General features: G+C 42.4%; 1 protein-coding gene across 4 annotated transcripts in view; it reads right to left on the reverse strand.

Moving 5' to 3' along the window:
- Positions 1-25,685, reverse strand: part of NBEA (neurobeachin) — a 1,608,295-nt gene that overhangs the window by 963,449 nt on the left and 619,161 nt on the right. For 2 of the 4 annotated variants that reach the window (XM_069205538.1, XM_069205536.1), the window contains exons 30-32: positions 16,451-16,605; positions 5,845-5,971; positions 242-277 (exon numbers count right to left, since the gene is read on the reverse strand). In XM_069205538.1, coding sequence (XP_069061639.1) covers positions 242-277; positions 5,845-5,971; positions 16,451-16,605 — 318 coding nt within the window. The remainder of the gene's footprint in view (positions 1-241; positions 278-5,844; positions 5,972-16,450; positions 16,606-25,685) is intronic. The other 2 variants (XM_069205539.1, XM_069205537.1) reach the window with 1 other exon arrangement.

The raw sequence follows: 25,685 nt of genomic DNA on the forward strand, positions 1-25,685 counted from the left end.
AGGAGTCGAAATGGTGTGCACAGCCACTTCCTTGCAAAAAACAAAAATAAAACAAAAACCTTTTCACATTGCGGAAGCGCTGTTAAAGCCTACGCTAGTGTCAAACATTAGTTTACATCCTTTGTGAAGACAGGATTTTTATTTTATAGAGAAAAACACCAAATATATTTAACTTTATAGGGAGAGAATTCATGATTGGGAGGTCAGTGACCAAAGACAAAAAGACATGCAATATGCTTACTTTGATCTGGCCAAACACTGCGTTTCCACGGATTGCCTGTCAAGTTCAATAAAGCTCATCAAAAAATGCGGGTTCAACTTTTGTTACGAATGTTTTTACAATTTTTTTTCACAAAGGATGTTAACAATTTTATGAGCAATCCATCCCTACCCACTCCATCCAAAACACAACACAAAATGCCCGTGTGTCAGCGATTCCAAAGAGTGAGTGCCTGAGGCACACGGTAAATTTGCCTGTTCTCCCAGCCCCTTAAAGGTGCAACTGTCAATGGGGAACCCAGTATTTACCGGAGTTTTAAGTACCACACGTGTTAAAAAGAAACATTTCACCCAGCTGAAACATCCAAGAGACATGCCATACAGTTCATATAAAAACACATTTTGCCCCCAACCTGATGTGTAAAATTTTATTGAGCACCCCACGATGTACAGATGCACCAGTGACAAAACATCCAACCCCAGGTCTGTCAGCAGCATGGAAGATCATTTTAATACACATTCTTTGCAAACCTACATGTCTCCCTTTCACTACATTCACTGCCACTAATCCTAACTGAACTAAAATAGTTATTATTTTCACTTTAATAATCAACCTAATGCCTCTAAAATGTAACAGCGGGAAATCGGTTTCAGAACTCGCTCTTAGCACTACAACGCTTTATTTTGTTGCTGTTCTTTAACATGTTGTGTGTAGTCACTTTTAAATAATAAATACTTTCATTAATGTCGGTATCTCCAAGCTTTTTGACGACTTCGGGGAATCATTGGCTACTGTGCACAAAATTGGCGCCACTCTTAAAGGTCACTAACATGCAGAACACTCAAAACAAGCACAGCCAACAGAGGAGATTATGGCATAACCCTTCATATACCGACTTCAAACTTAAAACAACAGTCCCACTGAAAGTCATTTAATTTTTTGCAAAATCAACTATAAGAGTACTCGATTTCGCATGACTTTGGCTGCTGTTTTGGGACTAAGGTATAATGTGTTCCAATGTCAGAAGGGTTCATAAAGTTTATAATAATAACGTTCACAGAATCAGGATTAGCAGATGTTTGCACCGGCAGATGGCATTTAGACTCAGGGTATGTGTGGGAAGGAGCATTTAAAGGGTGCATGGGGCTCATCCAAAATGCACAGAAAAATTACAAACATCTAAGTATGTGGGTATTGCCAACATTTTGGCATTACCGTTTCTACCCTGGGAATATACATGAGACTACTCTGGAAAAATACAGGAGCAAGTGTATTTCCAAGAGAAGGGAATACACCATGTTTGACAATGGTGTAGGTGAAAAGGGTTATCCATAAAAAAAAATATGTTCTCTGTGGAGAGAAAAGTCAAAATCAAATAATCTGCTACTGAATGTTCCAACAGGCTTATTTCTGCATTCTGTCAATTGACGTCTGCTACCCTGGTTACTAAAGGGCCTCAACCAGGGAGGTGAGGGCCTATAACGAGGGACAGGGCTTTTATCAGTCGTACAACCAGAGGAAGAAGGGCTACAAGACTAATGTAACGTTTCACCCACTGAAGGAACAATTATTTAAATTAAGCAGGGGGGGACTAGAAAGCCAAACATTTATATGTTTAAGTCGAAGGTTTATACCTGCTATTATCGGCCTGGAGTCACTTGACTGTCTTCAATATAGCTCTCAGCATTCCAATGTCCTAATATAGCCTTATAGCCCACTGGCAAGTGATGTCCCAGTTGTTTAAGGCCTTGAACCTGAATAATAGGCCCAATCTGAAAGTCTATCACTTCAGCCTGACGGAGGGCTTCACAAAAAGTCAGTGAACACCCTTTGTTTACTACTTTCAGAGTTTAACATAGGCCTATAACTGGTACGGACATTTGGCATTCTAGCCCTTTCATTTGCCACACACAGTCTCACTGTTAGGAGTTCATCTGCTTTATTAGCTTTTTCTTAGAAGCATTGCTTCAACTTAAGTAATCCTCCCTCTCTGATCGCTCTGCCACAAGTGCGTTAAGCTGTCACAAGTGCGTTAAGCTGTCCCCTCAGCTTAATAACTGATCTGAGAGCCTTTACTGATCCTGCTTTTTTGAAGAGGACTCAGCCTTATTCAGCTTTGCTTGCATGCTCTGTCTCCTCAGCACTATATTACATGTTCCACCAGTCCTAGCTGCTATACATTTGCCCCTAATCTTGCCATTAAGAGATACCATATATATTTGTTATCTATAGTCATTTAATCAAATTACTCCTCAACTGATTCCTAATATCCAACTCATATCATATCTTTCAAATCCCCAGCTTTTTCTTTGTTTACTCTGTCCCCAAAATTGCAGATCCATATCACTGGTGTGTGGTCCAATATAGTGATCAAACATATCTTCATTTTATATGTAGTTTCTAGTAACCCCATCTGTGTTTCAAATTATATCTATCTTCCTGTAGGTCCTATGGCTATGTGAGAAGTAAACTAATTTTCTGTGGGCTGTTTGCTTCTCCATAAGTCCGAGCCTTTTGATTCAGAGAATGATTTTAGTAAGGAATGAGATATACCAGACATACCATACAAGTAGCTAAGTGGATATATACATGTTGACAAAGCTTGGCCTGCAATAAAATAATCTAATCTTAGGATTTCTCCTTTCATTTTGACCTTATCCATCTCTAACAAGCCACATATGTATCTTTGTTGGTGCCTCCTGTAATATGGCTCTCTACAAATTATGTCCTTTGGCCAGGCAATTTATACTCCGTACCTTTCATGTGATCACATATACGATCAGTATTGAGAGTGATGATTAAATGCTCTTTTGTTCCTTCGCTTAAATCTCTGCATTAAAGGCAGATTCAAAAAAGATGCCAGTCCATCCAAACTCCACATCCTCTCTCCTCTTCTATTATAAACTGTAAAACCATAAACCAACACTAACTGTAATACTCTTCCATGGGACATTAAACACACCTGAAGTGTGGGTGGAACCACCCCTACTGCCAGCCCCCCATGGCGAGCTTTCAGCCCAAGAGTGCTAGAATGTTATGTGACAGGAGGCCATCAGATATAGTATGTTTGAACTAGGCCAATGAGAAAAGACAAAGAAAAAATTGCCTTTCTGTGAAATGCCCCATCACCCCTTCCACTTTCCTATTTATCAATGCATCATAGGTTCATGAAGACTATTTGGCAATGGAAACTACACAGTCTCTCTTTCTGGTGTTATGAGCTCTTTTCCACTTAGTTGTATAGTCTGTCATTACTGTTCTTCTGTGGGCCCAGAGCCATCAGTCTCCGATGGTCCCAGGAAAGCCCTCCCATCCACAGGGTACCAAATAATGCAATTCCTCCCTTCCATCTGAAATACAAAGGCAAAAGGGAAGTCCCAACTGTATCCCATCTGCTAGCGGCTCAGCTTCCTCGTGACCTCCTGTAGAGTCCTCCACTTGTTTAATGTAACTTGCAACAAATCTTAGCACTTTTGGATCTTGCATCTTTAAAGTCAAGGAGGCTAATCTTTCTATTATGCCCCTTGATCACGAACCAGGAGAGGATCAGAGAACCCTCACTCTAGGTGCTCTTTCAAAGTTAATCTTCTCATTGTTACATTCATTGATGGCATGCTTGAACATGTTCATTCAAAAAGCTCCAATATCAAATCCTCCAAGCGATTCGTTCACATTTTGGATTATAAAATTGTCCCTTCTGGACCTGTCCTCAATATTATCATACTTTTTTCGGATTTCATAGTTTGTCTGCCATTACAGAGGTAGACTGTGTTTTGTCAAGAGTCACATTCATTTGTGCAATTAATTATTCAACTGGATTTACTCTCTCACCTGTAGCTTGCATGTTCTTCAAGAGATCAGAAATTACAGATTTCATTTCTGGCTTCACAGCATTTAACTTTTCAGCATAAGATTTATGCAACCTGTCATGGATTTCAATAAGGTGTTGCTGCAAATCTTTCTTTGCGAGTGAGGAACATCACTTTTATTTGTTGCTGTTGCATTTTGCTGATCATCAAAGGCCTCCCCTGCTATGTCAGTATTCAGGATCTTTATAGAGGTTTCTATTCCCCCCACAGAAAGAGTGGAGATCATGATTCAATTTCTCTAGTTCCACCTTTCTCATGGGGCAACAATATACTTTCTGCTGAATTGTTAAAAATACTGTGATTTCAAGTGAGGCATTTTTTGTGTGCAGTCTCTGCAAATATATGGGCCATTCACCTCCTGCAAGGGTTGCTGAATAAGCAGATCTTCTCACAGAAGGCTATGATCACTGTGCATCTGCTTCAGATAGCAAACAGGTACCCAGGCAAACCAACAACGTTGTATCCTGCCTGTTGATGTGGGCTTCCTTTTTAACTTATTTGTGGTGCATTGCATTAGTCTGCTGGTTGCTATTTTTATACATTTATTGTTAAGCAGAGCTTTACCGCCACCGCCTCTGTTTTACATGGTATTTTGAGGATCAGGCCTATGCTTGCTGTTAAGTGGGCTTATGCATTGGGCTCTCCGGTTACTTTTATTACTCAAGGGAGATGGCATGGTTTGATTGTATATTACAACAAGATGTATGCTGCTGTGCTCCGACAAAGCAATCTACTCTTTCTTTCCAGGTGTCTCTTCCACCAAAGCTTGTGTTTTCACAAGTGGTTCATTATAGTATTGAAATGCTTCTCTCTATTGATTGAGCTGTCTTTCTTTGCTGGCCTGTCGATAGTAGCTAGCAGGTTAGCAACCAGTGATGGTACAGAGTAGCTACTAAAAAAATATTTCCTTAGAACCAATGGTGGCTTTAAGGACAAGATCTTAAACTATTGGAGACTTCACGCATTTTCAAAAGCTTAATGCACAGTCCTCTGAAGAGTGCCCTTTTTAGGGTTGAGGCCGCATAGCATGCGCTTGCGAGACGCTGTAGTAGTTAGAAAAGGGCTCGGAGTCCCGCCCATGTCACGTCAGTGTCTTTCATTGGTTCGAGGGCTTGCCTTTTAAAATCTGTTTGCTTTCATTAGTGGAAGGCATGCATACGTCATGCTTTTTCCGGTGGTTAGCCCTCCTCGAGCGCAGCGACCAAGTACTGAAAATATACAAGGCTCGCTGTTTTCCGTCCGGTTTGTGGACTACTTTTTCTCATTTTTCGCAGCACGATCTCGCTTGTTTAGCAGCGCGATCGCGCTCGTTTTTTTTTTTTTTTTTCCATTTAATGAGGCAAGAAAAGTCTGGTTGGGAGTTTACAACTGCTAATAGTTCTAACTCGGAGAAATGCAAGACCTGTTGCATTGAAAATGCTTGTTTAATGTTGCCAAGCATTATTTGCATCTGAAAGACTGGCACACCTCCATGTGAGAAATACAAACGTCAATAGGACAACCCACTCGGAAGTGTAACAAACTAGTCGCAATTTCAGTACATGCTTCACTTGTCAGTGTCTTATTAACTGCTTGCCCCTTTTGCTGCTGTATATATGTATGTCAAAACTTAAAGGAAGGAAGATATAAAAGCTATCTTTTATCCCTCGCCATCTTTACAATGCACCCACATTTCCATAATGACATTTCTAATATACAATTGGGCCTTTTCTGTCAAATGAAAGTCTATTAAAATAGCATTTTGCATTATCTCACCTCATGTTTTCAGCAGAATCCTCTGGCATTGGGGCAACAGTTTGTACTGCTGGAAGATTTTTACTTGTAGCACCATTTACAAAACTAGAAGATGACGAGGAAGAAGAGGACGCAGAATCGGCAGCACCTATTGGAAGAAAAGGTTATACATATTTCATTAAAATCTTAACATCTGAGGAAGTGGACATTTAATTAATTAAAATGAAGGCTCAATGATTCTTTGATATTGCACATGAACATTTAACAATGAAACTGACCTAAAATTTTAGGTTGCTCCAAATTTCAGTCCTCCTCTAAAAGAACTACATCTTCTTCCTATTTGATGTTACAGACAGTTGATTGGTATAACACGACTTCACAGAGACAAAAGGAGTTCCTTGTCTATACTAAGGGGTATAAGAACATCTCTGTTTTGCAAGATTACTAAATTTTTGCTATTGGTTTTTAAACTCTGTACACAGGGGCATTGCTGCCCAGTCCCAGTGTATGTGATCCAGCCCCTGAAACATGGTAATATTGGCTACACCAGCTGGAATATTTCGCTGTCTAGTAAGGCCATAGTATATGGTGCAGGGAAATACACCAAAGTCATATAAATAATGTTAGAAATTGGGTTTCTAGATGGTAGAGGTATACACCCTTGACAAGTAGGGACCACAATCTTTGTCAGGGTAAGTCACTACACAACCTAAATTATCCTGTGCTCACCCTTTGGTAGCTTGGGACAGAGCAGGCAGGCTTAACTTAGAAGGCAATATGTACAGTATTTGTGCAATAACTCATACAGTAGCACAGTGAAAACACCATAAAAGGTACCCCCACCAGGTTAGGAAAATAGAAAATATTTATCTGAATAAAAATAAGACCAAAACAACAAAGATCCAATATGCACAAGGCAAGATAATACTTTTTAAAGGTTTAAATGGATCTCAATCCTTAAGAATCAGTGGCTGTATCCTTCCAAGACACAGTACAAGGGATCCGTAAAAAATAACGATGCATGAGGGGCGCAGAGGAGGAGATGCGTTGAAAAATAAGGTGCTGCGTTGGATTATCCGGTGCAGCACAGATGACGCATCGTCTCTTTCCATGCTGCAAGGTGATGCCTTGATTTCCAGGAGTGCAGCCTTGGTTCCTCACTCCGATTTGGGGATATTTTCACACCCAGGAACGATGCATTGAAAATCCTAGACGGAGCAAGTGCTGCGTCGATCCGGTAGGTGATGCAGCGATTTTTCAGTCGCGGGGCAGGCGCTGCGTTGATTTCTGCAGGGGTTGCATTGATTTGCCAATGCATGGGGATTTTCTTCTCTTTGGTGAAGTCTCTGTGGCTCTGGGACTTCAGATCAAGAGGCAAGCTCAATCCAAGCCCTTGGAGAGCACTTGTGGGGAGGGCTGAGTCCTTTCAGCAGAGTCAGGGGCCAGCAGGCAGCAGGACAACAAACAGGGCAGCAGTCCTTCCAGCAAAGCAGTCAAGATGAGTCCTTTGGGCAGCCAGGCAGTCCCTCTGACAGAGTCCAGTTGTAGATCCAGAAGCGTCTGATTTTGGAGGGTCACAGACCCAGTATATATACATCCCAAAATGCCTTTGAAGTGAGGGAAACTTCAAAGAGTGGTTTTGAATTGCACAAGGTCCCTTTCAACTCAGCCCTGTCTGCCAGGATCCCTGTGGGGGATTATCAGTCCTTTGCGTGGGGTCAGGCCACTGGCCTTTGAAGTGTGAGAGCCCCTCCACCCTTCCTGACCAGGGAGACCCATTCAGTACGCAGATGAATGCAGATGTGGCTGAGTGTCCTGTGTTTATGGTTGTCTGGGAGAAATGCACAAGGGGAGCTGTCAACCAGCACAGACCAGACATGGATTGTAGACAGGCTGTAAGGCATAGTGAGTGCAGAGAAATGCCCTCTTTCTAAAAGTGGCATTTCTAAAATAGTAATATTAAATGCAACTTCACAAGTAAGCAGGATTTTCTATTACCATTCTGGCCATACTAAACATGACAGGACTACTCCATTCAGATCAGAATCTACCACTTAAAAGTATATAAGGGCAATTCTAATGCTGGCGTATGAGAGGAGTGGGCCTCACAGCAGTGAAAAATGAATTTATGAGTTTTTCACTTCCAGGACATGTAAAACACATAAGTACATGTCCTGCCTTTTACTTACATAGCACCCTGTCCTATGGGTTACCTAGAGCCTACCTTAGGGGTGACTTATATGTAGAAAAAGGGGAGTTTGAAGGCTTGGAAAGTAGTTTTAAATGCCAAATCGAAGTGGCAGTCAGTGAAACCACACACACAGGCCTAGCAATGGCAGACCTGAGATATGGTTAAGGTGCTACTTATGTGGGTGGCACAATCAGTGCTGCAGGCCCACTAGTAGCATTTAATTTACAGGGCCATGGCACACGTAGTGCACTTCACTAGGGACTTACAAGTATATTCAATATGCAAGTTGGGTATGAGACAATGTTACCATGTTTCAGGGAGACAACACATGCAAGTGGTAAAGTGCCCAGAGTCCTAAAGCCAACAAAAACTAGGTCAGAAAAAGTGGAGGAGGAAGGCAAAAGGTTTGTGGTGATCCCTCAGAGAGGGCTATTTTCCAAGAAATAATAAATGCCACCTGTGGACTACAACACATTAGTCATCTACTGTGCTGACATTGAAAAACATGGCTTCAGTCTTTAAAGTGTAGCCTAACTCATGCAGCTTTTAAACCTTGTTGGACCTTGCCCTTTTTGCAGAGTTATCCCCAATCTTTTTGCCTTCCACCTTGTTAGAAATTGGGTTTCTGGTTGACTAGAGTATGCACCTAAGCCAGGCAGAACCCACCCTCTCTAGTCAGGGTGATGGAGTTACACACCCAAGATAACCGCTGCTCAGCCCCTTTGCAGCTTGGCATAAGCAGTCAGGCTTATTCCAGAGGCAATGTGTAAAGCGATTGCACAACACACATGACACAATAAATACACCACAAAGGAAACACAACAAGAAGATATATAGAAGTAAACTGCATTGCATAAAACATCATTAAATCAAACATGTCAGTAATACTCTGCTACACAAGCAGTTGTCAGAACATCACACAGTTACTAATACTCTATAAAAGCCAGCAGTAGTCATGTAAAACATATAAGTTACCAGTATTCTGCAACACCAGCAGTAGTCAGGTCATCATTATTACCAACAAAGCACATATCACATTAAACATATCATAAAAAATGCCAGGACATTATCATGAATGCACCATCACCTATATTATACAAGGGGCAGTAAATGCCAGCCCCAGAGGTGAAATGCAGGAGCTACTGTCCACCTACTAACAAGAATACAGTAGTGGAATAAACTTGCACTGTGTCCCCCAAAGAGATCACGCGCTCCTATTACCAGGAATACAGTACTCTGACAAGCACTCTGGACACTGAGAAGCTCAAACGCTCCTATTTCAAGAAATGTAGTAAGAATGTAGTAACCCCACATCCATCGAGGAATTCATAGTCCGGTGGGGGGAAAACGCTTTCCTTGGAGGGCGACCCCACTCCTCACCAGGGGTTTGCCTCAACTCAGTAACCCTCAGCCGGGCGATGGCCTGTGATGAGGATTCCCTCCTGTCCGGTGATGTAAAACAAGGCGCAAGGCTCCCTGGCACCCTGGGAGACTGAGTGTCTTACACTGAAGCCAGGTGTCTCAGCGGGCCGAGCCTACTGGGCTGAGGACTTACCTGGCACTGTAGTCAGCCCTTTGGTTCCCATGAGGAGCTCCACCTCCCTCGGGAGATTCTGGAGCTTCCAAGCCCGCACCCGGCAAAGTGAGCAAGGTCACACAACCTTATTGTCACCGTCCCAGGCCGTGGCTGCACCCAAACTGGGTGCCTCCTTGTGCCTGGGGGGCACCAATCAAAGTGCACTTTGTCCGCACTCCCAAGAGGCTGCTGACGGGCTCCTCTTCAATTCTCCTGCGCCGGGGGGGGGGCCCAAAACAGCATAAAGGGGGTCGGGTGTGCTCCACTCGTGCTACCACCCTATCCAAATGTAGAAAGTAGGCACCCCTCACGCCGGCCACACTAAGGAAAAACATGGTGTGCACTGTGAGTAACAGAGATAACAGACATAAAAGTGCTCTCTTCGCACTTGGTAAAACAGAGGGAACACTCTGGGCAAAGATGCAAGCGCTCTTCACACGCTGCAGTTAAAAAGGGGCTAGAGCACTCTTCTCGTGCTCTGACAAAGGAATACACAGATTGCTCTCCTTCTGTATCACAGTAATCTAAACGGGGGGGGACCCAACTTAGCCCCTGGAGACACCTTTCGGGGCCACAGGGCTGCAGGGCCCAAGCAAGCAGGCCAGCACAAGGGCTCCCAGGCAATGGCAGTCCCTCTCAGTGACCTTGCAGGTCACAGGTCAGCACAACAGCAGCAGTCCCAAGGCGGTTCCTGGTGAGTCCTTCCAGCAGCATCCAGTGTTTTTTGTGTCTAAAAATGTGGGAGAAGACCCTTTGTGCTTATACTCATTTTGCGCAGCCTCCACAAAAGGGGGAGAAGGGGTTAAAACTAGTACTAACTGGTTCCAGGAGTGTCCCCTTTTTCCTCCAGGAGTGGCTCCAGATATCAGTGGGGAATAAATGAGCCCTTTGTGTGCACACTTGTGACGCCCCCACCCTTCCTGTGTACAGGCTGTCCGAAAGGTATGCACAAAGCCCAACTGTCACTCTGCCCCAGATTTGGATAGGAGGTAAGCTGAAAAACACCAGAGTCATAAGCACAGAGAAATGCCCACTTTCTAAAAGTGTCATTTCTATAATGGTAATAAAAAATTCACCTACACCAGTAAGCAGCATTTCTAACTACTATTACAACCATACCAAACAAGCCTATGCTACCCCTCATAGGTTACACAATACCACTTAGACATATGTTAGGGCATTTACAATGCAATCGTATGAGAAAGGCAGCACTCACAGTAGTGAGAAACCAAATCGGCTGTTTGCCAAAACCAGGACATGTAGTACATACAGGCACATCCTACATTTTACATACACAGCACCCTGCCTATAGGGCTAGCTAGGGCCTACCTTAGGGGTGACATATGTATTAAAAGGGGAGTTCCAGGCCCGACACATTTAGATGCCAGGTCCCTGTGGCAGTAAACTGTGCACACAGGCCCCGCAGTTGCAGGCCTGAGACAGATTTGAAAGGCTACCACTGTACAAGGGACTTGAAGGTAAATAAAATGTGCCTATTAGGTGTAAGCCAATCATACCACATTTAGACAGGAGATCACATGCACTTTAGCACTGATCAGCAGTGATAAAGTGCTCAGAATCCTACAGCCAACAACAAGGTAAGAAAAAAATAGGAGGACAGCAAAAAATCTGGGGAGGACCCTGTAAAAAGGGCCAGGTCCAACACACCTCCTGTTTTTCTGTCCCTCTTTTTGTTGGTGTTAGGTCTCTGGGGACTTTACCACTGCTGATCAGTGCTAAAGTGCATGTGCTCTCTCCTTTAAACTTGGTATGATAGGCTTACACCTGTCTGGCATATTTAATTTACCTCTATGTCCCTTGTACAGTTGTATGCCATATACCCAGGGCCTGTAAAATAAATGCTACTAGTGGACTGCAACGCTGCTTGCGCCACCCACAGAAGCAGCCTTTCAAGCCTTTCCCAGGCCTGCCACTGCAGGGCCTGCATTACAGTTTACTGCCACATTGACTTGGAATTTAAAGTTACTAGCTAAGCCTGAAACTCCCCTTATTCTTCCTATAGCTCACCCCTCAGCTAGGCCCTAGGTAGCCCTATGGGCATGGTGCTTTGTAGGTAAAAGGTAGAACATGTTCCTCCATTGTGTGGCATCTCCTAGTAGTGACAGCCAGCCTGTTTGGTTTCTCACTGCTGTGAGGCCTACTCCTCTCATAGGCTAGCATTGAGAATTCCATTAAAGGTACTTAAGAGGTAATTTCTGATCTGTGAGGAGTAGCGTGGGAATGTTTGGTATGTTTGGAATGGTAGTGAGAAATCCTGCTTTTTGGTGTAGTTGGATTGTTCATTACTATTGTGGAAATGCCACTTTTAGAAAGTGTGTATTTCACTGTGATGCTTAAGCTTTGTAGCCTAACGCCAATCCAAGTCTAGGGTAGAGTGACAGCTGGGCTTTGTGCATACTTTCCAGACAGCCATCACAAAGGGAGCTTGGAGGTGTAACAGGATTACATTTGCATACTGAATGCTCTTCCTGGGCGGCGAGAGAGGGAGGCAGGGTGCACTTACATTTGTGTATGCTATGTCCTGCCCTCATACAAAGGGCTTGTGTACCCCCTACAGTTGTCTGGAGCCAGGGCTGGTGTTAAAAGGGGGTGTTGTGCACTTCTAAGGTTCTTTTGAAGTGCCCCCTAGTTCAAAGATATTTTGAGGAGAAGTACAGGGGTTGTAGCCCCCATTTGTCTATACACTGCATGGATCCTGCAACCATATGCTGCTGGCTCTACAGCTGCAGCAAAGGACTGCTGCTGTGCTGGCAGAAAAGATCCCCACTTGGACCATTTGTGCTCTGCTGTGCTGACCTGCTCGCCCGTGTGGCTGCTAGAGACTCTGCCACTTTGTTGAATCCAGTGGACTAGTCTGCTGCCTGCCTGCGCCTCGTGCTCCCCCAGTATTCTCAGGAATTGTGGGTTGCCCTCCCTTCTCCTGTGGGGGCAAGAAGGATCCTTGGGCGGCCCCCGAACTGGCCGTGGGACTTGGAGCTGGCAGGCTGCATCCTCCCCACCCCCAACAAGGCAAGCAGCGCAGACCAAGCACGCATGACCTATTGAGACTCCTCTCGGCTGTTTCGTGCCACCGGAGCCCTGAGCTGAGGAAGCCTCATAGTGCTGGGTAGTTTCTGCCCTGAGGCCTGGGCTCTGGGCAAGGGATCTGCAGGAGGTGACCGTTTGTCCCCCCCCATCGAGCGTGGCTTGTATTGAGGCTGCAGAGGTCGTCAGCTGTACCGCACGGACACGGGCGGCTGCCTTTGGTGATTTTGCAGTCAGGAGACCAAGTGTGGTTTCTCCCCCGACAGGAGAAGCGTGTGTGCCTTCTTCCCATGTCTGTGGCATACCTATTAAGGAAGCACTCACCAGTAGCTTGCAGCATGGGAAGGAAACATCGACGGAGTACCCGTTCCTGCCGAGCCCCCTTCTGTACCGTAATTACGGTGGCAGAAGCCCAGGAGCTCCTGTGCTTGACGTTGTGGATGTTTATGTATTGCACAACCTATAAAAGAAGTGTAGATGTGCTGTGGCCTTGATGTGGAAGGTGTTTTTGGTGATTCTTTTACATATGGAGTTGTCACTTATTGTGTAAACTATACAAGAAGTGCAGGTGCGCTGTAGACTTCATGTGGAAGATGTTTTGGGGTGATTTCTCTATGTTCTGCATTTCACCATTGCATTTTATGCCCTCACTATCTATGCTACATTCCATGATCTGATGTTACATATGTTGTTTTCTTTGCATTGTTAGGATAACAAGTATATTACGGGATCTGCACTGTACGTACAGGGAGGGTGTATGAAGGTTTGAAAAATGCCTAGTTGGCAAAGTAATTATTCTTCTGTGTTTTATATGCAATACAGTTTATTTTCATTAATTCTTGTGAGGTCTCTTCTGTGGTGTATTTGTGTCACTGGTGTGTGTGTGTTGGCCAAACACTTTACCTCTGGGATAAGCCTAGCTGGTCTGGCCAAGCTACCAAGGGGGCAAGCAGGGTTTATCTACCCTGACTAGAATGGTGGGTTTTGCTTGGCTTAGGTGCATACCCCAGCTAACCAGAAACCCCCTTTCTAACAAACCTGCATGCAAACCCATCAAAATAACCATTAGCTAGCTCAAAAGGTAGTGTGCAAAGTATTTAAAAGTGGCAGGCACAACAATTTAGTGTTGACATGTACCTACAGTGACTAGACTCCAAAAAGCTAGTTTCAATGTGTACCTATCCTATGACATAAACTAAAGTTCAGAATAAAACCATAAGTTGGTTATTTTTGGTTTGGTACAACCAACCAGAAAGGGTCAGCCACTACTTTAAATGTTTATTAAAAATACACTTTAGTGTCAAAGTTATGTTTTTAATAAATATTTAGACAAAGTAACTTTTAAAAAGTTTGACTTTGTCTGCCTGTACCTCCATTAGGTGTTAGCCTCCCAGCAGCAGGCCCCTGTCAGTGCTTCTCTTAATGAGGTATGAAAACTGCTACCAGAACGGAAACAATGGCTTAGGCCTTTTGGCAGGAAGACTTAGGTGTGAGGTGTGCGACTCATATCAGCTCATAGAAGGCAGTTGGGGAGGTTTTAGGAACTTCATTACATTGAAAGGGACTGTGGCGAGGCTTGCTGATTCATAGTTATGTGTAAAGGGAGACCTGAAGAAAATAAGGACTTGTTCCTTGTGTCATCTGTAGCAAACTTGGCACCGGCCCAGTGAGAGAAGAGCTGGCCCCAGAACCAGTTTGAAGCAGTTGACAAAGGGACTGTTCATTTCCTTAAACCCACACTCTTGGCTGGTTCACAGCAGCCACCACAGGCAGAAGGGTGCTGGCAGGCTGGACTTTACTTAGAATAATGCATTATGGGATAACTTGCAGCAAGGTAAAAAGATGTGCTACAAAAATGCTAGCTGGTTTCCCCATGGGAACTTTTTTTTCATTGGTTGGGGAGTGTCAAGTAATCACCCTACTCACTGGCTAGGAAATTTTATAAAAGCACATCACATCCACAGCTCATCAGAACACTCTCTGGACCTTGTATAAGAACAAAAGAGGACTAGATCTGCTATTTGAGGCCTGTGTGAATGCTTGAAGTGCTGGATCTACTTCCACTTGTCTCTGTGACTGAGAAGTAGATTCCAAGGGTTAGTTGGCTGACCTCCAGTGCGGCCACAGGGACTGGAGTGCCAGGATACTGGCCTTGGCTCTTTTTAAGGAGCCAAAGTCAATATCCTAGGACTGTTCCCACCGGTCAGCCCGACGAGAACGCGTCTTACAATGTTCTAGACGGTCAGTCCAGCGGGAACATTGTAATACGCTGGGGGGTCATCACCGCCATGGCAGTTGCATCCTCCCTATGAGTTTGTCTGTCCTGTGGTGGGACAGCCAAATTCATAATTAGCCCCTAAGACTGAAAGTCAAAATCCTGACCAGCTGAAGGTGTGACAAATATCTGCCAAACTACAGGACTTTGGCAGCTGCAAAACTGAAGCTCTTCCACTCTTAGCATATTCTGCAAAAACCAATGGCTTCAGCTAGATCTTGTCCAATAGCTATCTGGCTTTGAGAGAACTTTATTATAAACAGCCTGCAGTCTTGCCCCACTGGAAGATTCTGATTAGTCACAGACTAAGTTAGAAGGTAAATCTTTTGACTGGGACAAGCTGCTTGAGGTATCTGACCTACCCTCCATCGCTTTTGGCCTGATATTGCACCCAGGTCTCGGTCAATCGCAACAGTAACTTCTGATTGGTGCTTTACTTTTCCTTGGCACTTTTTCCCCTACAACTTTTAAAATTCTTATTTCCTAGTCCTTTTATTGAATTTTAGTTGTTTTGGTTACATTTTCCTTATTGAACATTTATCTATGTGTAGAAATTGGTTGTGGAATTTGTATTTTGTGTTGACTTTTTAATGTTTTTTGTAATGATAAATACTTTACACACTTTTCCTAAAGTTAAGCTGGTCTGTTTTGTGGCATAGCTCAGGATTTACTGGACTTCTGATTGAACCTTTCAGGATTTTGGACTCATTACTTTGAAAGGACTCACATCCTGCCCAACTAGTAACACATTTTTCTTATAAGGGGCTACTGGATAAAGCATTTATGCATTAAGATGGGTAACGTACGCAGTTATAATTCACATGTATCTTTGTATTCACACATTTATCACTCTCACCCATACTTAGAATATACAAATGGTTGTGGCAAATGTTTGGCGTTCTTACAAAAAGGCGACTCATGAGTATTGTTTGAATCCACTGTGTGCCTACTGAATGCAATACATAGAGTACACAAGCCTAGGATTAGGAAAAGTTTAAGAACAGTGCTAAAATTGCCAAATATGCCATTGTTCCTACAATGTAACTACTTTTACAATAAACAACTCGTGTGGTCATGTCAGCCACCATATTTAAATCCTTTAAAGAATTGTTCCTATATTGTTTGCAGCACTTGATACATTCAACATGCACTTGTGACTATACATGCAGATTATGTGTGGAAAATGTTTGCAAAATGTTACTCTCTAATTTACGACTATGTGTTTACCTAGTGTGTATTTCATGTCTGTGACTAGTCCCCTGATATTACCCACAGAGTGTCTACAAATCATAATTACATGTATTATTGGGCACTTTAGTTATGTACGCTGTGTGCTGTGCCGATCACACTATGACAGATGTAAAATATGACTTTTCCTTGGTGTCACACTTACTTCTGGAAAGGTTTTGAGAAACAGTCCCAGCCCCCTACAGTTATCGAACTGTCAAAACAACTGATAACATTTTCATATCCCTGGGCAAACTGATGTGAACTATTGATGTTTCAATGGTATCATACCGAAATATACGTTCAAAAGTACCTGTTGTGTTGATCATACTTTTTGGTGTAGCTCCAGAAGCAGCAAATATATTGGGTGTAGTGCCTGGTGTCAACTGACCACCAGCACTAGCAGTTCCGACAGTATTCACCGCTAGACTTCCGGGAGGGGGCTTCTTGACAGGAACCACAACACTCCTGCAGAAAGAAGTAAGCAATGTAAAAATGGCATTTTTTTAAAAAGGAAGTCATTTGTCTATTTCTGCCCTGTCCTATTTTAGGTAGTTGGGACTTACTTAGAGTTTATCAAATGGGTACTCTATCAAACATGGCATATATCCAGTCCACTGTATTACAATTGCATTATAACTTATGCCACTTGTAAAACAACGGAAGGGACATCCCTCATATTTTGAAGGAGTATCACATCCGTCAAAGTATAAATAAGGCCCTTTGTCTCTTCAAGGTCCCAAATGTAACGAAGTAGCTCTTGTTGGATGATTGTACCCATCTTTTTTTGCCTTTAAATTACAGCTTAAAAGTCAACTACTGAGTCTTGCATTTCCCCACTAATGTTGTTTCGGCCCTTGTTAATGCTCATGTAATTTTGTTCGTGATGTTCTTGACATTGTACGTTTTTCTGAAGCTGTATGACTCTGTAATTTTCACTCTGTAGAGGGTTTTATAAATGTAAACAATATATATCCACACTACACAGTTTGAATACTGATCATGTATGATAAAATATTAGTGGTTCATCAGTAAAGACATTATAATAAATAAACGTGCGTGCTGGAAATAACAAGCAAGCACTTACTGTATACGTACAAATAAATACATTTGTCTAAAATGGAAAAACGTTACAAAATCTGTCATTGTCAAAGGAAGAAATGGCATGCACCGATCGATAATTGGAAATTATTTTCATTGTTTCAATGTCAATACACCAAGTTATGACTATATAATTTAACAAATATGGGTACTTCAATATGGGTTACATACCGAGTACTGCTTAGAGTATAAACGAAGTACAATGTTATTTTTTTAAGTGACAGCTGCTTTTCTTTGGCGCTAGTTTCTACAAATGTTTTCAATACTTTATCGTGTGTCCTCACAGATGACAGCTATAAGTCTAAAAAAATGCAGCTCCAGCTTTGGAAGGCCTTCTAGATAAGGGTCTTTGGCACAGCATCTTCTCTTGCACACCAGTCACTAGTACATTCCACTTATTTTGACCCTTTTTCATCCGTAAATTTGTGTTCCATATCTGCATTATTGTAAAGGGAATGACAATCCAGACCTGAGGCGTCACTTCAGGTACACGTGGAAGTGGCGTACCCTGATAACACTCTTCCAGGAGAGGGGTCTCACCTTGGAAGTCCTTGATAAGCTAGACAGAATCTAAAGGAAGGAAGGAGACCATGATGTTGAGTGGGCAGTTGAGGTCAGAACTCGACACAGCAAAGGGAAGGTAAGCGAACACCTACTCCAAGAATGAAGAATTCAGAAGAGTAACTGCTGTGGCAAAAATGCAACCCAGATGATACTGCTGGAAAACACAACCACCATGAAGAAACAGGAGCTGTGTCCCCAGATGCCACGACCACGGATATGGAGCACAGCCTGAAGCAAATACTACAACAGTGGTAGACACATCTAGATAGCAAAGAGAATTCCCAACTAGGGAACACAAGGTCAGTATAGCTGTGGGACCCTTGGTGGTGAAGATTCAGTGGCGTGCAATGCGTCAAAGCATGTGTGTTTCTTTTCTCCAACCGCAATAGCTAAACTCTTGTTTTCACTTGTTGACTTTTCATTTCATGATCAAAACAAAGTGCAGAATGGAATGAACTAGTTTGTCTTTGCATTATTTTGTGTTGTGTTTTGAATTAAGTGCATCACGATCTATGCCACATAGATTCCTGTAGTGAAAGGTTGCAAATTCCCGAATCTATTAATGTGCATTTATCCCTGAATATACACTCATTAACAAATGCAATAAATATTAAAATGCAAAACGAGTCATATTCCAAAAGCAGCAACCTTAAGTCAGAATAGAGATGAGATAATGGAAATATTACAAAAGCAGAGTAACACAGGAGCTTAAATACATGTCTTGAATGCTAATTTGAGTAATCATTCCTTCGACTTCTAGCTTCACCCCTAAACACAAAAAGTGGGGACCACAACTACAGGGCAGTTTTTGGGCAATTATTTGAGTATGTTTTTAATTCCTAAAATCCAATATACCAAGAGGAAATGTTGCATTCCAGATTATGGGCTCCAATGTTTTTTCTTGTGAAAATGTGATGCCTGGGGGAAAAAAAAGCACTTGTACTGCAAGGTGTTACCAAAGTAAAGCAGAAAAAAATAATATTCTGCTTCAGTTTTAACAGTAGCACAGTTTAAAAGAAATCTGCTCTTTAAGCACAGCTCACATAGATGCGCAGATATGAATACACTACTACTGCCGTGCTCTGTTTTTACTGAAATTTAAAAGCAGGAATATCCATTAGAGCAAATAAAACACCATTCACCTTTGTAAAGGTGTTATTTACCTCACTGAAATCACACCTCGAACCAATATGAAATTGGACATCAACCAAGTCCTTTTAATGTCACGTGGTAAAAATCCTAGGCACTGCAAACAGCCTCAAGGGAAAAAGAAACTGACCAAACAGCCTCAAGAAAACGCGCAAGGCAGACTTCATGTGTTGCTTTAAATCCTGAAAACGCAAGCATACCTATTCTGTGAATTCCTTCGGGCTCATGGGAATGAGTTGAAAGGAGGCATATCAGACAGGGAAATGTGGTATAAGAAACCTCTCACTTTCAGAAGGGTGGACTTCATTAACTGATTTGCGATAAACACACCAGCACAGATATTCCTGTCTCTGTTGCAAGATGTTTTGACTGAATCGGTAACAACAGGGTGCTGAGAACTTCCCTCACAGGCTAGATTTGCAACTCTGGGATACAGTCTTATAAAACATCAAAAAATCCCTAAAATGCCACTATAGAGAGCTGCCAGGAATAAGAAGGTGAAATGCAACTGATAGCATAGAGAGGTCTTCGGTGAGTGATAAGAATGAATAAAACCTGATGAACAAATGGCCCGAGAAAGTGAAACAGGATTACTTAATCTATATACACCATAAATTCACAAAAATAAAACACCATGTTTTACTTTCCTACGGTAAAAAAGCCACCATGTATGACTAAGGATAGATAAAGAACTGCATTTTCAATCCAAGTTTCGGGACCTCAAAAGAGATGCCTTGCACTGAATTTTGGAATGAAGGCCAAAAATCAGTAGGTACAGTGCTGAACTGCACTAGCGAAGCGTTCAGGAACATGGGAAACAATGTCACTGTAGGCTTCTTTTTCAATGTGGCAATCTAGGCAAGTCAAAGATTTTCATGTGTACTCCCTGGACAATCTATGTGAATATGCCCAGCAGAAATGTGCATTAGGACATTAACCTTTGTTGTCATTTCTCCCTCAAACCAGTAACCTATTTTGCTTCCCACTCTACCATATTAAATAGAGTAATGTATGAATGTTGTTTTACGTAACCTTCTCATCTGACTTTACTTGGCATTACGTGCAGGCGAGCAGAGTTGGTGTGACAAAACACTAAGAAGTTTGGTAATTATCTAGAAAATCACTATTTTGTACATGTTTACTGACTTCCCAATGGCCACACATCTGGCACAGTGGTAAGCTCCAGCAGGGAGCTTAAATACATGCAGATCCTTATTTGTTTAATCAGAATTGATCAGTGTGAAAACAGGTGACATTTCCTGTCCAGCTAAGTGACTGAAGGTGTATACAAGTCATTAGTAATTGAGACTACCAAATCCAAATGTCTGTGGAAGGGATGGTGAATTCCTATTCGTGCCCAGGACACATTGTTTGAGATCAAGAGCAACAAGTTTTCATGTTAATTTTGTCCTTGGCTCAACTAAGCACAAACCCCTGCAGCACAAACCCTTTAGCTGCCAGTTTATGGAGAAGGGAACTGTCTGCAGATGAGGTAATATGGGTGTCCATATGTTAATGCTGTAAGAACAGCATTGTATTTATGGTTCATTAACAAAAAGCCTTCATTATCAGGGTAAGCGCTGTAAATATGCATTTTAAGGTCGTACTGCACTAATGACAGTGGTTCCAGTAAAAGAAAAAAAAAGGGTGTACACACAAGTTTAACAATGTGAGGCTAGGTATAACACTCTCAGAATGCTCTCTGATTAGATGCAGATGTTTGCAGAACCTTGTAAGCAAAAGTGATGATTATTTGCTTTCACAATAAAATGTTCAGAAAAAAATGTAAGTAGGAAAAAACGGTTTTGCTACTATGACGTTTTAGGTGCTATTTCTTTGAAGCATAATTTAGTAAAATGTGTTGATGCATGCTAGAATTTCCAAAAAATACTCCTAATGGAAAATCAGTGCAACCATTTTCAACACGATTATGGGAAGCATGAAAATAAACAGGCACTGGCAAAGCCAACCGATCCAACATTTTTTTGTGAGTCTTTTGATTTGTCAATGCATGTCTTGTTTTGACATGGCTTTTGTAACACTTTATTGTTGTGGGAGCTGCCATGCCCTCACCATTGTAACAGACACTGGCAAAAAAAAAAAAAAACATTTTTGGTCTTAAAATGCACACATTGCCACCAGTGGCATAACAAAGGCCCGCTGCCCCCCCTCTAGGGGCCCCCTCAGCTCAAAACCTGCCCTTAGCGAGTCTGGAGGAAGCAGCCTTCCATGTTCTTTGCAGGGGGGGCCCTTCCAGTTTTGTTTCGCCACTGATTGCCATAATAGTTCCTGGCACTGAACAAAACTACTTTGTGTGCCTATATGCTCCTTGTGGAAGAGCAGAATGTGATCACTCGCAGTAAAGCCAGCCGATAGAGAGAGAAATAGAAGTTTAGTAAAAAAACAAAATGTATTTGGTAACGCCAGACCTAATTAGGGACCCAATTCTTAAAGAAAGTCACAAAAGTGAACCCATGGAATATGTCTTTGAATGAGTGGCTTTCATGAATTCACAAGAACTTAGAGAAGTAGATCAGGAAATCGTATTCCTAGAAAATATTTGTGAACTGTATTTTAGCACGAGCACATAGCATGTGTAGATTTGCTCATGTGAAAATCTATTCAGAGTTTACAAGTTCACTTTCCCTCCAACCACTTTTTTCCCAACCCTGGAAGAACTTCTACTTCTGCCATTGTCAGGAGTATATTTCCAACCTTTCTCATTATGGGAAAAGATTAGAGAAGGTGAAAATTCTTAAAACATGCAAGTTAGTAGGTTTGCTGACTCAAAGGAATTCCGGCCCTGGATCTATTGCTTACTGCTTCCTCCACCCCAGTATGTAGATCTGCAAAATGGTGGCAAAATAAGGAAATTGCTACAGTAGGGATTGAAATTGCAAGTATTCAAGCTCTACTATAGTAGTAGCCCTGACATAATCAGGGAGGATATTATCAGAGCTCTTACATAATGAGATTGCTGCCATAATTTCTCGCCGCACTACATGGCACCAAAGGGACAAGTAGATTTTTTTTACAGGACAAGTAGATTTAAGAAGCAACCTGTCCCATAGACAAGTAGATATTTAATTAAATTCCACACCCCTGCTGTGGTGAGAAAAATATTGCATACAATGGCCCTAAAGAGCCGACTCATGCATATGCAAACAATGTGACAAGAGATTTCGAGGTAGAAGGAGAGGGAGCCCCTCACTGGCTATCTTCCTCGACAAGTCACTTCTTTAGTGAAACTAGACTTGGGCCACATTACATTAACTTTGCAGCAGTAAAACAAGTTACTTACTTCGGTAACACTCTTTCTGGTGGATTCTCAACCTAACTGCAGAACCCTCACTTTCTGAGTAATACCCAAGTGCCAGACTGCATCCAGAAGTGACAGAGTGGGGGCACATATAAGCATCATCCCTGCTCTCTGACATCAGTTTCTTTTTTCTGCTTCTTTGATTAGTTTTTTTCTTGATGCCCTGGGACATGGAGCAGAAACCCAATCAGATATACCAGTGTACAGATCTCTTAGTTGGGACCTTCCTAGAAGGAAAAAAGACCATTCCACAGAACAGGGAGGTGGGGAGGCAGTGAGTAATCTGTGGTTTGATTGAGTATTTACCAGAATGAGCATTACCGAAGGTATGTAAATTGTTCTTCTGATGGATACTTATAACCGCTGATTCCTCACATTAAGAACAGATACCAAAGCAGTACCATCCAAAAAGGAGGGACTGTGGAACGGGCTCAGACTAAAAGGTTCAGCGGAACCAAATGGCTGTCAAGGGTCAGTGCTTCTTAAACATGTGCAATGATGCTCATGTCGTGGCCTGATAGATACAAAGAACAGGCGCTCTGCATCCCAACACAGTGGTAGCAGCTTTGGTCCTGGTGTAATGAGTGTTACAAATGCCATGTCAAAACAAGACACGCATTGACAAAACCAAAAGACTCAATTTTTTTTTTAGATTGGTTGTCTTTGCCAGTGCTTGTTTATTTTCATGCCTTCCATAATTGTGTTGGAAATGTTTGCACTGATTTTCCATTAGGAGCATTTTTGGGAAATACTAGCATGCATCAACACATTTTACTAAGTGACGCTTCAAGAAATACCACCTAAAATATCATAGTAGCAAAACGTTTTTTATCCTACTTCCATTTTTCTGAACATTTCATTTTGAAAGCAACGAATCATCACTCTTGCTTACAAGCTTCTGCAAACATCTGCATCTAGTCAGAGATCATTCTGGGAGCAATATACTTAACCTCACATTGTTAAACTTTTCAAACGTGTGTACACTATTTTTTTTTTTAACCGGAACCACTGTCAGTAGTGCAGTGTGACCTTGGAACGTTTATTTACATCGCTTACCCTAATAATGAAGGCTAATGAAACATAAATGCAGGTTCCAACAGCATTAACATATGGACACATATTACCTCAACTGCAGACAGTTCCCTTCTATGTAAACTGGTAGCCAAAGGGTTTGTGCTGCAGGGGGTTGGGCCTACTTGTCTCAAGGACAAAATAAGTATAAAAACTTGTTGCCCTTGACCCCAAACAATATGTCGGTAAGGAATTCTGCATCCCGGATTCAAGCCAACCTATTCTTGTGCATTTTCTACACGCAGCTGAAGTAGCTTCAGTCATAGATGTGCGAGTGAGTCCTGAGGGTTGTCATTTCTTAGAGGTCCTTGTTTTAAGAGGCAACTTGATAACGCTTTTATGGAAACAGGACTTTCTACCAAAATCAGTATTATAAGCACTCCACGAGTGACAGTGCAGCAGGATCCATTGGGTCAAACCTAGGGAATTTTGGCTGTGGAAAAATGTACAGAATACGGAATATCCAGAAAAAATAAGAGCGGTCAGACAGACTTCCACGTTAGTCCCCATTTCATAGGGGTGCCAGCGGGAGAACATGCAAGTCCCTGGTAATACACCATACAGGAATAATAAGCACTCCCAATATCAGTAATACTGGTATTACTGCACCCGATTACAGTGGAACTTACAATGGAGGCCTTACGGTACTTAAAACTTTGGTTTTAAAATGTCAAGTAAACTCCTTCTGCGGTTCATAGAACAAAGTAGATGTGGAAAGGTATGGCAATATCAATGCAAAAGAGAAACACAAGGCACACAATTGAACTACGTTTGGAAAACATCCACCTAACTAAAGAAAATGTTACTAATCTTTTTCCTAATTTTTCTGATGCATTCGTTTTCGTACTACACATTCCCTATCTTGTGAGATAGATCAAGGTGCATTCTGGTTCCAAAAACGTATCTATTTTAACATTTAATGATTAACTCAGTTTCCTTTTTAAGGCTAATTCAAAATACCATGCATATAACCACTCCTGCCACTTCTCATTGTGCCACCGTGTGTCACACAATAACTGTTCTGTTCCCATGGTCTCCAATGAAAAGCCATTATCACACTGTGGGAGAGAAGGAGGTCTGCAAACCCTGCCGGGACACGTGCTTCAGTATCAGAAGGTTTTAAGTGTTTTGGGGGGCCCTTAGAAGCATGTGCTCAGTTAAGTCCAGGCTCTAAGCTGCCACTTCTTCTTGGACCCACCACCTCCAGTACCACCCTATGACAAGCAAGGCAACAATGGGATCAAAGCCCTGATCCCCTCCTGACCGGGTTCCTCTAAGGCCTCAGTTCCTACTCTCACGTGCTGGAAATATTTAAAAGTTGATAAGCATAATATAAGTGAATAAAGTGTCTATACGTAAAGTTGGGTGGCTAAGTGCTAGATATGAGGTTAGTAATGCACAGTAGTTGTTGGGCTTCGACATGCAGTCCCCAGTGTTCAGGTTTTTAGTAATTCAGGAGTGGCAGAAAGTCTCTGGTAAGTAAGCGGGAGAAGCACAACAGGATTCTAGTCATCTACTGTCATTCGTTGCTCTATTTGCAGCTCTAGATTCTCAGTCAAGACATTATGTGAACAGCACCGTGACAAGCAAGTTCATGAACATCAGGCAGATTGACTTTTAGCATGGATGAAAACTGTGGTTTTCCATGGATCGGCCTACTTGTCTTATTAATTTATTCAGGTTAGCCTATGTACATTGCAATGACTGACTGGAAGTTCCTGGTTGTAAGGTAGTGTATAGTCCAATAATAATTGTCCTTTTTCCCTTGTTCCAGAACATTTTGTGCATGGTGGAAATTATTTTAATTATGAATCTGGCATTGAATATGAACCAATGGAGCAACTGTCTAACTATTGTTATATAGTCCCATTCAGAGGACAAACCTTGATGCTCGATTTTGTATGATTTGAAATCCACGTACTAGTTTTCTGGGTAGGACTTTCCAGATTGCAACACATTTGTCTAACTGAATGACAAAAAAATCTGCTTACCTATGTTGGAGGAGATTAGAGAGACATTTGCTAGTAGCCTTTTAGCAGGCCATGCTGCTGTATTCTAACTGCTGGTAACTGTCCTTTTGTTTATCATGCACCCAGCCCTTTTGACCATAATATGGAGTAGCAATTAACAGAGGTTACCACTCTCTGTAGTGGGCATTAAGGCCCGCATTATGAGTTTGGCGGGTGGCGCACTCTCATCCTGCCGGAAGACCGCTAGTGCGGTCATGACCCCCGCTGGCCCTATTATGCATTCACCGCAGGGCCAAGGGGGCGCGGAAACAGCGTTTCCGCCTGCCGGCCCTGCAGTGAACAGGGCTTTTACATTGACGCCAGCTCCTAATGGA

Source organism: Pleurodeles waltl, chromosome 8 (assembly GCF_031143425.1).
Source record: "Pleurodeles waltl isolate 20211129_DDA chromosome 8, aPleWal1.hap1.20221129, whole genome shotgun sequence".
Classification (NCBI taxonomy): Eukaryota; Metazoa; Chordata; class Amphibia; order Caudata; family Salamandridae; genus Pleurodeles; species Pleurodeles waltl.